Consider the following 14,637-nt stretch of genomic DNA (forward strand, 5'->3'; position numbering starts at 1 on the left):
TATATATATGTATGTATACACATATATATATATATACATGTATATGTAAATGTATATATACACAAATATAATACATGTATATGTAAATGTATATATACACAAATATATATATACATGTATATGTATATATATATTTGCTAAGGCCTTGAGCAGTGCACGTCCTATACCACTTCACTGATGCCTTTCCAGACCAGCTGTATCCATGGTGATCTCAACCCTGTTGAATTTAAAATAATTACTCCTGTACTACTTTGGGCAGCTGGCTTATTACTTCCTGATAATAGTCTCAGAAGTGTTACCCAATGGTAGCTGTTGAACCTTTTATATGATGACATTATACGCCACCTAGGACAGTAAATAGTAAGTGCCACACATGAACTTTAAACGAATAAAATGTGCTATTCGTCAAGGTACTCAATCTATCTCACACTGTTCTGTTTCCCTTCCACATTCATTCCAGCACCCCAGTCTTTCTGGGACCTTTCAAACTTTCCCAGAGTGTGCCAGCCTCAGAGTCATTAAACTAAGTGAATTCATCTGGTCATTTCCACCATTCCCCAAGCACTTTGTTTCCTTAATAAAATGCTTCACATATATTGTTGATTCAAAGCCAATTAGCTGACAATCGTTAGGTGGGCCACTTAAGACTCACCCAGGGATGAAATTTGTGTGTGTGTGTGTGTGTGTGTGATGAAATTTTTGTGTGTGTGTGTGTGTGTGTGTGTGTGTGTGTGTGTGTGTGTGTGTGTGTGGTACTAGCTTGGAGTCTACACCTTCAGCCACTCCTCCAGCCCTTTTTTGTGAAGGGTCTTTTCAAGACGGGGTCTCATGAACTATTTGTCCAGGCTGGCTTCGAACTGCAATCCTCTTGATCTCTGCCTCCAGGATAGCTGGGATTGATTACAAGGATGAAATTTTAATATAGCTTCCAGAGTGGTATTTGAGGGAGGTTAAACAGGTAGGTCTCAGGAGGAATCTGGAAGCCTGTGCTTAGGTTTGTGAGTGATTCTCATCCATAGGCAAGTGTGGGGAGCTTTTATATCAATAAAAGCACATCTGTTTCTCCCCTTAGATTGTCAGCACCTCAATGATAGGGTCTGAAACTGATGCTCTTTAGCTCCTCTTATGTGTCTTCTGTGTCTCTACAAGCCATGTTTTATCCACAGGTGCTCCTCACACTTATTCTTATATGTGTGTGATAATAATGAACTCATGGGGACTTATAAAACACAGATATCAGCTATCAAGTGCTAGTGGAAGAGTGTAGGGCACTGATCCTCTTACCTCAGCTGCATGGGAATTGCCTCGAGAGCCTGTCAAAAATAGAGATGTCTAAGAAGTTGCAGTCTTTAGAGATAGATCACAGAACCTAGATTTTTCAACCTGCTCCTCATATTATGAGGCAAAAGCCCTGGTTCCAGGGGTCCCAATGAATTAGGACCAACCTCCTATCCTAATACCAACGAAAGACACAAATAGTGGTGAAGGGTATAGAAAGGAGATTTAATAAATATGGCCATGTGGGGAAGAATTTATAAAGGGGTTCAATGACCCTGAGTCCATCTTCAAGGAACAGATAGGAACTTTGAGATATTATAGGAGAGGAAAAAGGGAAATGGTTGGGGTATGCGTAGCTGACAGAGCAGATAATTTGGTCAGGTCAGTTGTCTCATTAATTATTATTATTACTGCTACCCTGGGGTGCAGCCTCAGCATCATAGGTAATTACCCCCATTTAGGGGTGACCTCATCATGGTGTGATCTATCCTATGAAGTTCACTGTTGCTTGAGGGTAGTTTTGGCCCCTTGTCATAAAGATGTTTATTGATCAGTACTATCATTCTTTGAATCCATGATAACTGTAGAATAGATTGGCTCAAGAAGAGAAAAAGTTAAAGAGGCAAAATAGAATCTGAGAGGGACACAATGTAGTTCATTAGGCTGATGACTATTGCCTCCGCTCAGGAGCTAATTCCGCTGCCCTGTAATCTAATAAATAATTATGAGAATCAAAAATGTAATAGAATATGTTTTATGATACTTTAATTTTTCATCAGTAATTGAGGAAACACTACAAAAAATAAGGGTAAGGAAGATAAAAACAAGATAAAGATGACTATATTTTCAAGGTACAGTAATTTTTTGCTATCACACAATAATATACAGGTAATACAGGGAAAATACAGAAATTATGGGGGATGAAAGATTGGGGCGCAATAGTCAAAGCCTCTTTCAGAGACACAAGTTTTAAAAAGATAAGAACCTAATTTTTTAAAAAATAAAAATAAAGCCAGGCATGTTGACATACAAATCCTTACATGGGAGGCAGAGGCAGAAGAATGGAGAGTTTGAGGCCAACTGAGGTTACAAAGCAAGATCCTGTCTCAAATAAATAGAATTAAATTAAAAATCAAAAAATACAAAATCCAATAAAATGTGGACTTTACCTTGAAACATCTGAAGTCAGTTATAAATGTTGTGAGATATGAGACAGTGGCAGGAAGGAGGGTTGTCTGAAGTCCGGTGAACAGTTGCAACACCAGATTTGCAAGGGTGTGAATCACAGCATACACAGTAACCTCAGTAACTGTCTGTGGTGTGATGGCATTGTACCTGTGCGTGTCTATGTGCCTCAGTTCTACTGCATCCATTCCTCTCATAGATGAAACTCCACATGAGCAAATATGAAACTGGCACATGCTGAAAGTACTTCCAATATATCAGTCTCACTGGAACAAATAGATTTTCAACACAAGCATCATCACAGATCTGACTGTACTCTCAGAGAGAGGGTCAACTGCCCTGTGACTTCATCTTAGAACTACTCACTGCGCTTTCTTCCAAGAGCCTTTTCCTTATGAAAGTCAGTTTAGAGTCTCTCTTTGACCTGATTGTAAAAGCTGAAAACTCAAAAGTTCGGTGTCCTTATCCTGCCTTCTATAGTTTGCTTGTAACTTACTTGCCAGTGAGACAAGATCTCACTTTAAAAATGGGTAAGGAATCAATGAAATAGAGACCAAAAAACCAACAGAGACTCAACAAAACAAAAAGCTGGTTCTTTGAAAAGATAAATAAGATTGATAAACCCCTGCCAAATCTGACAAAAATGAGGAGGTAAAAGAACCAAATTAATAAAATTAAGAAATGAAAAAGGGGAGATCACAACAAACTCCAAGGAAATCCAGGGAATCATTAGGGACAACTTTGAAAACCTATATTCAAAAAGTTTGAAACTCTAGAAGAAATGGACAAATTTCTGGACACATATGACTATCCAAAATTGAACCAAGAAGTATAAATCACTTCAATAGATCTATAACAAGCAATGAAACTGAAGCAGCAATAGTTTCCCAAAAAAGGAAAAGTCCAGGACCTGACAGATTCCCTGCTTAATTCTATCAGACCTTTATTTATTTTTTTATTGTTTTATTATTCATATGTGCATACAATGCTTGGGTCATTTCTCCCCCCTGCCCCCACCCCCTCCCTTACCACCCACTCCACCCCCTCCCTCTCACCCCAACCCACTCTGTACCCAGCAGAAACTATTTTGCCCTTATCTCTAATTTTGTTGAAGACAGAATATAAGCAATAATAGGAAGGAACAAGGGTTTTTGCTAGTTGAGATAAGGATAGCTATACAGGGAGTTGACTCACATTAATTTCCTGTGCGTGTGTATTACCTTCTGGTCTACCAGACCTTTAAAGAAGCGCTAATATCAATACTCCTCAAAGTTTTCCACAAAATGCAAAGGGAAGGAACACTGCCAAACTCATTCTATGAACCCATATTACACTCATCCCAAAACAGGACAAGGACACAACAACAAAAAAAAAAAAACAGAGAGAATTACAGGCCACCCTCTTTAATGAACATAGATGGAAAAATCCTCAATAAAATATTGGCAAACTGAATTCAACAACACATCAAAAAGACCACATGCCATGATCAAGTTGGTTTCATCCCAGGAATCCAGGATGGTTCAACATACACAAATCATTAAATGTAATACAGCATATTAATAGAAGCAAAGACAAAAATTACATGATCATCTCAACAGATGCAGAAAAAGCCTTCAACAAATTCAACTTCCTTTCATGATAAAAGCTCTGATGAATCTAGGAATAGATGAAGTGTACCTCAACATAATAACAACTATAGATGGCAAGACTACAGCCAACAACATACTAAATGGGGGAAAACTGAAACCATTTCCTCTAAAGTTAGGAATAAGACAAGGGTGTCCACTTTCTCCACTCATAGTCAACATAGTCTTGGAATTCCTGGTCAGAGCAATAAGACAGGAAGAAGAAATGAAAGGAATACAAATAGGAAAGGAAGAAGTCAAACTATCCCTATTTGCAGACAACATGATCTCATACCTAAAATACTGGGAAAACTCCACCAAAAAATTCCTAGAAATCATAAACACCTCCAGCAAAGTAGCAAGATACAAAATCAATTTACAAAAATCAGTAGCCTTTCTATATACCAACAATGAACAGACTGAGAAAGAATATAGGAAAACAATTCCATTTACAATAGCCTCAACAAAAAAAAAAAAACCTAGGAATAAACTTAACAAAGGAAGTAAAAGACCTCTACAATGAAAACTATAAACTTTTGAAAAAGAAATCAGAGAAGATTACAGAAGATGGAAAGACCTCCCATGATCATGGATTGTCAGAATAAATATTGTGAAAATGACTATATTACCAAAAGCAATCTTAATCTACATGTTCAATGCAATCCTCATTAAAATTCAATGATATTCATTACAGAGATTGAAAAGTCAAGCCTAAAGTTCATTTGGAAGCACAAAAGACTGTAAATAGCCAAGGTAATACTGACCTAAAAGAGCAACTCTGGAGGTATCCCAATACCCAACTTCAAGCTATACTATAGAGCCATGTGATAAAAACAGGACAGTACTGACATAAAAATAGACAGGAAGACCAGTGAAATAGAATAGGAGACCCAGATGCACTCATCTGATTTTGACAAAGGTGCCCAAACAAATGTTGCTGGAAAAACTGGATATCTGCATGCAAAAAACAGAAACTAGATCCATGTCTTTTACCCTGTGTAAGTATCAACTCAATGAAGCTAGTGTAGGAAAGAGTGTATTCCAGGAATACACTGGAATTAGTAGGCATGGGCAATGACTTCCTAAATAGAACTCAAATGGCTCAGCAACTAAGAGGAAGGATTGATAAATGGGACTACATGAAATTAAAAAGCTCCTGCATAACAAAAGAAATAGTCACCAGGCTGAAGAGACAGGCCACCAAATGGCAGAAAATCTTTGCCATCTATACATCTGACTAGGGACTAATAACCAGAATATACAGAGAGCTCAAAAAACTAAACTCCCCAAAAAAATCAATGACCCAATGAAGAAATGGGCCAATGAACTGAACAGAGTTTTTTCAAAGAAAGAAGGCCAAATGGCAAAAAAAACATATGAACAAATGCTCAACATCCCTGGCCATAAAGGAAATACAAATCAACACCATGTTAAGATTCTACCTCACTCCTGTTAGAATGGCAATCATCAAGAACACAAACAACAACAAATGTCAAATGAGGATGAGATGAAAAAGAAACCCTCATACTCTGTTGGTGGGAAGATAAATTAGTACAACTACTATAGAAAACAATATGGAGGCTCCCCAAAAAACTAAAAATAGAACTACCATATGATCCAGCAATACCACTCCTAGGGATATACCTGAAGGAATGTAAGTCAGGCTACAAGAAAGGCACCTGCACATCCATGTTTATTGCATCACTATTCACAATAGCTTAGTTATAGAAACAGCCAAAATGCCCCACTACTGATGAATAGATTAAGAAAATGTGGTATTTATATACAATGGAATTTTATTCAGCCATAAAGAAAAATAAAGTTTTGTCATTTACAGATAAATGGATGGAACTGGAGAACATCATCTTAAACGAATTTAACCAGGTTCAGAAAGCCAAAGGCCACATGTTTTCTCTCATATATGGAATATAAACCTAATACAAATAACAAGCAATATTATGAAAATCAGATCACACTAAGGGGATATCACATATGAGAGCGGGAGGATAAAAGAAGGAAGTTAAAACGGTGAATATGGTTAATGTTCTTCCTATACAAGAATGAATACAGAATTTTTAAACCTGTTGAAACCACCATGAGAAAGAGACTAAGGTAGAAAGGAGAAACAGAGGGGATGAATCAATTTGGGTCATAATGCATACATACATGGAAATGTCACAAGAAAACTCCCTGTATAGCTATCTTAAACAAACAAAAAAATGTCGTTTTTTATTTTACAAAAACAGAGAACAAGAGGGCAGAACTGGACCTGTCTGGAGGATTGGTACCAGTGGGAGGGGTGAGGCTGCAAGGAGAGGCTGTAGCAGGTTGAATATGGTGCAAATATTATGTACACATACATTAAATGGAAAAATGAGACCTGTTTAAACTATTCCAGGACTTGGGAGAGGGGGATAAAGAAGAATGAGTGACAAGATGAATTGAACTATGAGATATTATAAAAACTTTTGTAAATGTCACAATGTATCCCCAGTACAACAGTAATATAAAAAAATGGAAGGAAGTAAAGAGCCCTCACACCTGCTTTGGTGTGAATCTAATCAGGACTGTCTTTCAGGATGTGCGGTGGATTGTTTGGGGCTGTGGTGTCTCCAGCTGCTGCTCACTGAGTATCTGATTTCACCTTTAATTTTTCAGGTTCTGGGCATGCCTGTGATCAATAAGGTATGAGATGACAAATGATAGATAAATAGATAATAGAGATAGAGAGATAGAGATAGAGATGATAGATAACATAAGGTAAGATATGATGGAATAAGATAAGATAAGGTGTGATAGGCAAATCATGCCCCCTTGAAGTATGCTAAGCATAGATGTCCTCTTCATTTGATTCCAGTGTAAAGGACCCCAATATATAACTAAATTAATCCACTTCTGAAACCAGAACTCATTAGCTTAATTTAAAAAAGAACAAGGCACCATATTCTGGCTCCAGGTGGTTTAGAAGTTGAGCTCTAAACACAATAGTGTTTTTCAAACTGTGGTTTGTGACCCACCAATGGACTATGAAATCAAGTTAACAGGTCACAAATATCAAAAAAAAATTGAAGTTAATTTCTCAGTTTCCCTTCAACTTAGAGCCTAGGCTGAGGTAGAGATGGCAAAGGGACAAAGATTCTTGCTCCTACATGTAACAAACCTAGGTCACACGTTGATAATAGACCCAGCTGTAGTGTGTAAGAGCTTGGCTTGCACTGACTCATTTCACTTTAGGACATGGATTTGCAAATGAGTTTCACAAGAAGCATCACTGAGATTGGCATTGCTGCCCAAGACATTGAAGATCAGAGGTTCCAGTTTTCCTACAAGGAGAGGCTGATCAGTTACATGCTGGTGAGTATGCAGAGAGGGAAGTAACCAGGGCCTAAGTATCCCATTTAAAAATCAGTAAAACTCATCAGCGACACATAACAGATTCCTGCCATCTTTCTGACCCAAGGCACCAAAGGGTTCAAGAAGATTGGAGGTACACCTGAGAATTCCTCCGAGCTTTTCTGAAATATTTCACCTCTTTGTTTGTGTTGCAGGATTTGATAAGGGATGAGCCCCTGGATTCCTTAGCTAGCCCTGTTCGATGGAAAGCCTTAATAGCCATCAGATACCTAAGGTAGAATATTCGTTATTCTCATGGAAAAAAGCATTTTATCCCCTTCGTTATTCTGATCTACTGGCTTATCTATCTCTCAGTGTGGACTCCAGTCCACCCTTCAAATATGAACATACTTCATTAATGGTGCTTTCTAAGTATAGCTTTTTCTCCTTCCAAAGAGTTGCCAACCTGGATGAGAGACTGATCGTTTGAGGAATGACAGGGACAAAGGAGGAATTAGATTTATTGATAATATGAGCCCAAAATGTCCTTTTACTGCACAAAAGGACATTTCTCTTCCTAGATGTTGGGCTGCAGGCAAATTTTAATCTTCCAATCAATAACTCGTGAACTTCATCACATTGCATTCCAGTTGGTTAATAGCAATAAATCTGAATAAAATAATTTTAAGCAAATTTTTGTAATCATGTTCCCCACTGTAGTAAAAAAATGAAAATATGCTGCTAAAAATCTAGAAACTGTAGAAAACCTTTTAAAATAACAAATGTCAGCCATAATCTTCCTGTTGACAACATCTTGGCTTGCTTCTTTCAAGACTTTATCTCTAGTCCTTCGTTTTTTATTGGAGTTGAGATCCCATTCTGCCTATGATTTTTCCTGATGCTTTTTCTTACTTCATGTTATATATTTCCCCACTATCACCAATTCTTCATGAACATCATGTTTTTTCATTTTAAATTTTTTGGTTATGTTTAGCTGTGATGAAATATACAAAATAAACATTGTTGTCTTAGTCATTTTAATCGCACAGTTGAATAGTACTAAGTACATTCACATTACTCAGAACATGGTGGGAGCAATCTCCAGAACACTTTCTAGCTTGTAAGACTGAAACTCTGTACCCATTGAACAATACCACCTCATTCTCTCCTCTCTAGGTTCTGGAGACTACCATTCCACCATTCACAAAATCTGTGAATTTGTCTGCTCTGGGTAGCTCATATAAGTGAAATCATGCAGTATTTGTCTTTATGTGACTAATTTATTTCACTTATTATTATGTCCCCAAGATTTATCCATAGAGTAATATATCAGGATTTCATTCCTTTTTAAGGAATGAATAATATTCCATTTTTTGTGCGTGCCACATTTTACTATCCATTCATCCATTGATGAACAGGTGGATTACTTCCACCTTTTAAGTGAGGAATACTGCTCTAAACAGCAGCATTACTTTCAATTCTTTGAGGTATATACCTAGAAGTGGAGGATGTGAGGGTGATCTAGCTGTGACATCTGTCACTCCATTGATCGCCAGGGTTGATTTGGCTGATCTGGCCGGCTAGGCGGATGTCCCCTTCCTCCTTCACCACTCCATGTGCGACGACCATCCCCGATAGAGGAGGACCATTCTTTGGTCAAGGGTATATGAGTAGCTGCGCTCCCCTGCTAGAATCTCCAAACAAGCTCTCAAGGTCCTAGAAGTGGAATTGTTGAATCATATAGTAATTCTAATTTTAATATTTTGAGGAACTATAATATTTTTCCATGGCATTGTCACCATTTTCTATTCTCACCAACATGGCACAAGAATTCAGATTTCTCTACTACTTCTTTAAGCACGAAGTCCTATGTTCAAATCCCAGTGCTACCAAAAAAAAAAGTTAATTCATTACATCTTCAATCTTGTTATTTTCTGGTATTTTGGGTAGCAGCCATCCTAATGGGTAAGAGTTAGAATTGTTTAGGTTTGCATTTCCCTGATGATTAGTGATATTTAAGCATCATTTCATGCTTTTGTTGGCCATTTGTATATCTTCTTTAGAGAAATGTCTGTTAGAGACCTGCCCTTTGCCCAGTTTTAAATAAGTCATTTGTTTTATTGTTGACTTGTAGGAGTTCTTCACATACTATGTAAATTAACCACTTATCAGACATATGGTTTGCAAATATTTTGCCCATTCCATAAGTTGACTTTTCACTCTGTGTCCACTGGTGCACACAAGTTTTTTACAGGTGATATAGTCCCATTTGTCTCTTTTTGCTTTTATTGTTTGTGCTTTCGGTGTTTCTAGAAATCTCAAATAAATCTTGAAGGTGAATTAATAATAAGCTAGGTGAGACTCTAGAAAAATATTGTACAATGCAAGTTACATATATCATTTAAAGTCATCCAGTAAAAAAAATTTTTTTAATGTCTAGGAAATAAAGATAAGAAGAATCTAAATAGAGCTTTCCCAGTTAAGCTGAACCTTACTCTTCTCTCTGAGAAACTTTTTAAATATTGTCCTAACAGCATCATCTTTAATTTCTTTGCTAATTTGGTAGCTTTCAAGTGGTATTGCAGTGTCTAAATTTACAGTTTATTTAATAATAAATAGAATTTTTCATCTTTATTGAACCTTTGCATTTTCCCAGGTCACATCAAGTTTTATTCCGATCTTCATGATGTTTATAAGTGTGTGAAAGAAATAAGGAAGACAATTAGTACGTTATTTATTAATTGCTACATTTATTAGAACCTATGCTACATGTGGCAATACATAGGAGGCAAGAGGATAGATGACAATGATTTAAAATAAGAAACCTACTTGGAGGCAGATGGGGGGTAGAAAGGGGAGGTGGCCCAAAAAATGTATACATATGTAAGTACATGTAAAAATGATAAAATAAAATTTAAAAACAAACAAAAAAACCCACTGCCCCAAATTTAGAATCTAGTTGAAGAGAATCCCCCACCACCCACACACACACACACACACACACACACACACACACACACACACACACACGATGGAGAAAACAAGTAGTTAATGTTGTCACAGATCATATACTTAAGTGTTAAATAATGCAAAGTGAATGACAATTGTGCATACCTCTAATAAATTAGGATTCAGGCATATCGACTATGTTCACCAATGCCATCTGATTCTATGTTCCTAATCTCTCCCTACACTTGTTACTACCTCCCTCAACATCCTGACATTTCAGAAAATGTGACACATTTTTCACATGTTCAGATTTGATGGACAGATCTTTGGTACTCTATTGGGTAGGTTCTGTTTGTAATCCCAATATCCATTCCTCCACGTGGTTCTCATTTCAGTAAACTGAAACCTCCGCTCTCATTAAATGACCATCTTAATATTCTTGAAGAGAATATTTGGCGGCTCCTGCCCCTTCCACCTTTGGAAACACTCAAAAGTGAGGGTGAGACGGAAAAGGACAACGAGCACATTAACGTATGTGTAGTGAGGGCTAAGTAGACTGAAAAGTTTTAAGACTTTGTGAGACAGTGAGACCTGATTCCCTGCAGCCTGAGACTCACACACTCACATCTGATTTCAGTTTCTCTATGAACGATCCATGGATGCGCTAGGAAAACTTATGAGAACTATGATGTGGGATAATGTGGATGCAGAGGACTGTGAAGAAATGTTTAATGTAAGGCCACCACTCACACTGATTCCCCTAGACCCTAATCTGTCTGCCAGTGTGCCATACCAACTCTACCTTCTTGAGAGGAAGACATCCAGCCTGACTCACTGACCCACTAACCCATCATGTAGTGCCAATCCTCTTAAAAGCTATTTATGAGGAAATGGACATCCTATTACAGAAAATGGAGAGGGAGAGAGAGAGAGAGAGAGAGAGAGAGACTAAGGGAGGGACAGGGAATGAGAATAAATGAACATAAAGAATACTAGGCAAAGAAATTTTATTCCTTAACCAACAGCTTCTCCGAATGTGGCTTGTTTCACAAAAACAATGGGAAAGAGAAAGAGCCTTCCAGATCACTGCAAAAGTGCTGACAAATGATATTGAGGTGAGTTATTCCCTTGAAATAAACAAATGTCATTGCTTATGAAACACAAGGACTTCTGAGGCCTCTTAGATCCAAACTCCTGCCTAGTGGATCTCAGGTTTCAGATGGAAGGCTTTCCAGAGGACCACCTGAGTGGTGTCTCACACTCCTGTCATGCTAGAATTAGGCTCTTGGGCTTCTTTGGATGCTTGCTTGCTTACTCAGTTTTCCACTGCTCTTAAGGGATCAGGAACCTTTAGGGGAAGTTTGTGATTCAATTTCATTCTAAGGGCCTTCAGAAAAAAATTAAGGGACTTGAGATCCAATATGGGAAATACCCTGGGATGGCCATCATCAAGCCTTCTCAACACATGGGTGCCTCCTTTGTCCTGCAGGCACCACAGAACTTCAAAATTGGATCACTCCTTGGGCTCCTGGCTCCTCACTCCTGTGACACCTTGCCCACCATTCGTCAGGCTGCTATTAGCTCAACTATTGGTCTGTTCTGTGTAAAAGGTGAGGGAAAAACCAGGAACCCAAAAATGAAAGGAAATACCTATTTTCTTTGAAATTTCTATTAGCATAAATTAATTACACACAAGAATTTCATTGTGATATTTATAAACATGCATAAGTGTACTTTGATCAAATTCACTCTACCTATATTACTCTTTCTTAATCTCCTTTCTTCCTCCCTCCTTTTTAGTAGTTTTTAGTGAGTTTCATTATGCTATTTTCATATAATATATATGAAATCACATTAACCCCATCACCCTGTCCTGAAATGAGATACCTATTTCCTTTTTTTCTCAGTTTTCCTCCTTGTGCATCTGTCTCTCCCCCTTCCTCTCCTCCTCTCTCTGCTCCCCAGGTGTCTCCAGTTCTCCATCTCTCAGTTCTGATACCTTAATTATATCTCAGAATTTGTCACTTGGATCTGCGGTTTGTCATTTTTTTCCCCAGTGGTTCTGTTTTCCTGTTTTTTTAAAAAAGAATGACACTGAAGCATTATAAAAATCCATTAAAGTAGGTAAAATGTTTTGAAAATCTTCCTCATAAATCACTGAGTAATTGAGCATATTGGGAATGCTTCCTCTAACACATTATTTTCTTCAGGAGAAAATTGCACTATTATTATTGTGCTAAGTAACTTTCAAAGTTCTCTTTGAGAGAACTTTGTGGAGGGTTTTTTTGTTTTTGTTTTTGTTTTTCCAGCTTACAGATCAGGAACTTCCCTTGCTTTACAAGGATATGTGAATAAATGTCAATATCAGAGAAGATAAGGAATTTCAAAACTTCTCTGACTAAAACCAATAATCAGGGCCTTATGTCCAGGTCAAATCAGTAGACATTTTTCCAGTGATAACTGTACACTGTGTGTGCACAGTTCTGTAAAGACAAGGGGTAGCCAGGAACACCAGGTCTAGGTTTTATGCCATTTCATGCCAATGTTCATTGTCATTCTTTTATACTTTCAAACTATTTGCTGAGTGTCTTTCTATATGTCAGGCACTATTCTGATTCTGGAAACACTAAGATATTATAATTCTAAGACTTACATAAGAAAAGTATGTTAAATCCAGAAGGTGGGATTTAGATGGGAATGGGTGAGTTTATTCAATGAAGAAGGAAGAAGGAGAAGAGATATAACAGAACAAGAAGAAGAACAAGGACAAAAAGAGGAAGAAAACTATCGAGCAGAGTCAGTCAATGGGAAAGTCCCTTGAGATGTGGGAAAAGGATTCATTAGAAATATATGGTTTTACTGAGCCAAGAAAAAAAGAATTAAGGAAGTGACAATTAAGGATCTATTCCAGTAAAAGTAGAAATGTGCCAGAAAGGGAAGAAAGGAATTTGAATTCTATTATGTTCTACATATTCTCCCTGTAAGCTACTTTATTTTCCTGAACTACACAAAACTCAGGTCCTCAGATGCTCTTTGTTAACAAAAAAATCTCATGCTTCATGGTTAGCATTAACTCATTTTCCTTGGTTGATCAAAAAAGCATAGTAAAATTAGAGAAAACAAGAATTGCTAAATATCTACTAGGTGCAAGTAACTGGTTTTCATAGATTAAATATCCATGAATGTTGCTGAATCAGTTTTGAGGTGAGTGTTCAGAAATCAAGAAATTTACCACCACAATTAACTTTGAAGTCCTACATCAATTAGACATTTTCTAAACTGCTGAGCGTACTGCAGAAGAAACTTAGTCCACTGCATAGGTAACAATATTGGAGGCGAGGTGTAGATTAGGTCTCCAATTGTTTTTACTTTATGTAAACTCTGGTTTTGTTTTGAAGTGGTGAATCTGTTATTGCTGAGTTATACCCAAGCCAGTGGTGAGAAATGACACATCAACCCTATCACTACCCAGTCCTGCCAGAACATAGAGCATAATTCAACTGAAAGACATCAGGTAATTAAAACAGTCAACCAAAAAGTTGACCTCAGATAAGCAAACCTCAATGTAGAATAACAAAAAAATGAAAAAAGAAGGCAACATGATACTTCAAAAAATTAACAATCACTGAGTAAGTGATTTAAATGATAATGAAGTGGATAAAATCTCAAACAATGAACTCAAGAGAATGATGATAAGAATGATCAATGAAATTAAAGAGGACATGTATAAATAAACATCTCAATTAGCTCAAATAAAATATAAACAAACTGCTAAGTGAATTTTACAAAGAGATTAAATAAGAAAGACAATGCAAGATACGAAAGAGGAATTCAATAAAGATATTGACATACTGAAAAAAATCAAATTGAAATTCTGGAAATGAGATGCTGTGTAAGTCAAATAAAACATTCCTTGAAAGCCTTTCCAGTAGACTGAATCAAGTTGAAGTAGGAATAGAACATACAAGATCTCCACAACTCCATAGACAAAACCTATAAGTCATAGGCTTAGGAGGAGAAGAGGTGAAATCTGAGGGCAAATGAAATGTATTTAATAAAGTAATAACCAAAAATTTCCTAAATTTTGAGAAAGAGATGGTCATCCAGGTACAAAAAGATTTTAGTGCCCCCAAAAACAGGAAGTTCCCTCTGTCATTACAGTTAGAACATTAAGTACACAAAACAAAAGAATATTGAAAGCTGGGAGAGAAACAGAAAGTTACCTACAAAGGCAAACTCATCAAAATAAAAAGTTTCTCAGGAGAAA

General features: G+C 37.0%; 1 protein-coding gene across 1 annotated transcript in view; it reads left to right on the top strand.

Moving 5' to 3' along the window:
- Window positions 1-14,637, top strand: part of Mroh2b (maestro heat like repeat family member 2B) — an 81,009-nt gene that overhangs the window by 34,574 nt on the left and 31,798 nt on the right. Inside the window, 7 exon segments of the mRNA XM_074075350.1 lie at window positions 6,747-6,773; window positions 7,323-7,442; window positions 7,637-7,716; window positions 10,766-10,901; window positions 11,008-11,103; window positions 11,396-11,485; window positions 11,860-11,980. Coding sequence (XP_073931451.1) covers window positions 6,747-6,773; window positions 7,323-7,442; window positions 7,637-7,716; window positions 10,766-10,901; window positions 11,008-11,103; window positions 11,396-11,485; window positions 11,860-11,980 — 670 coding nt within the window.

This window comes from Castor canadensis, chromosome 6, assembly GCF_047511655.1.
Source record: "Castor canadensis chromosome 6, mCasCan1.hap1v2, whole genome shotgun sequence".
NCBI classification, from domain to species: domain Eukaryota; kingdom Metazoa; phylum Chordata; class Mammalia; order Rodentia; family Castoridae; genus Castor; species Castor canadensis.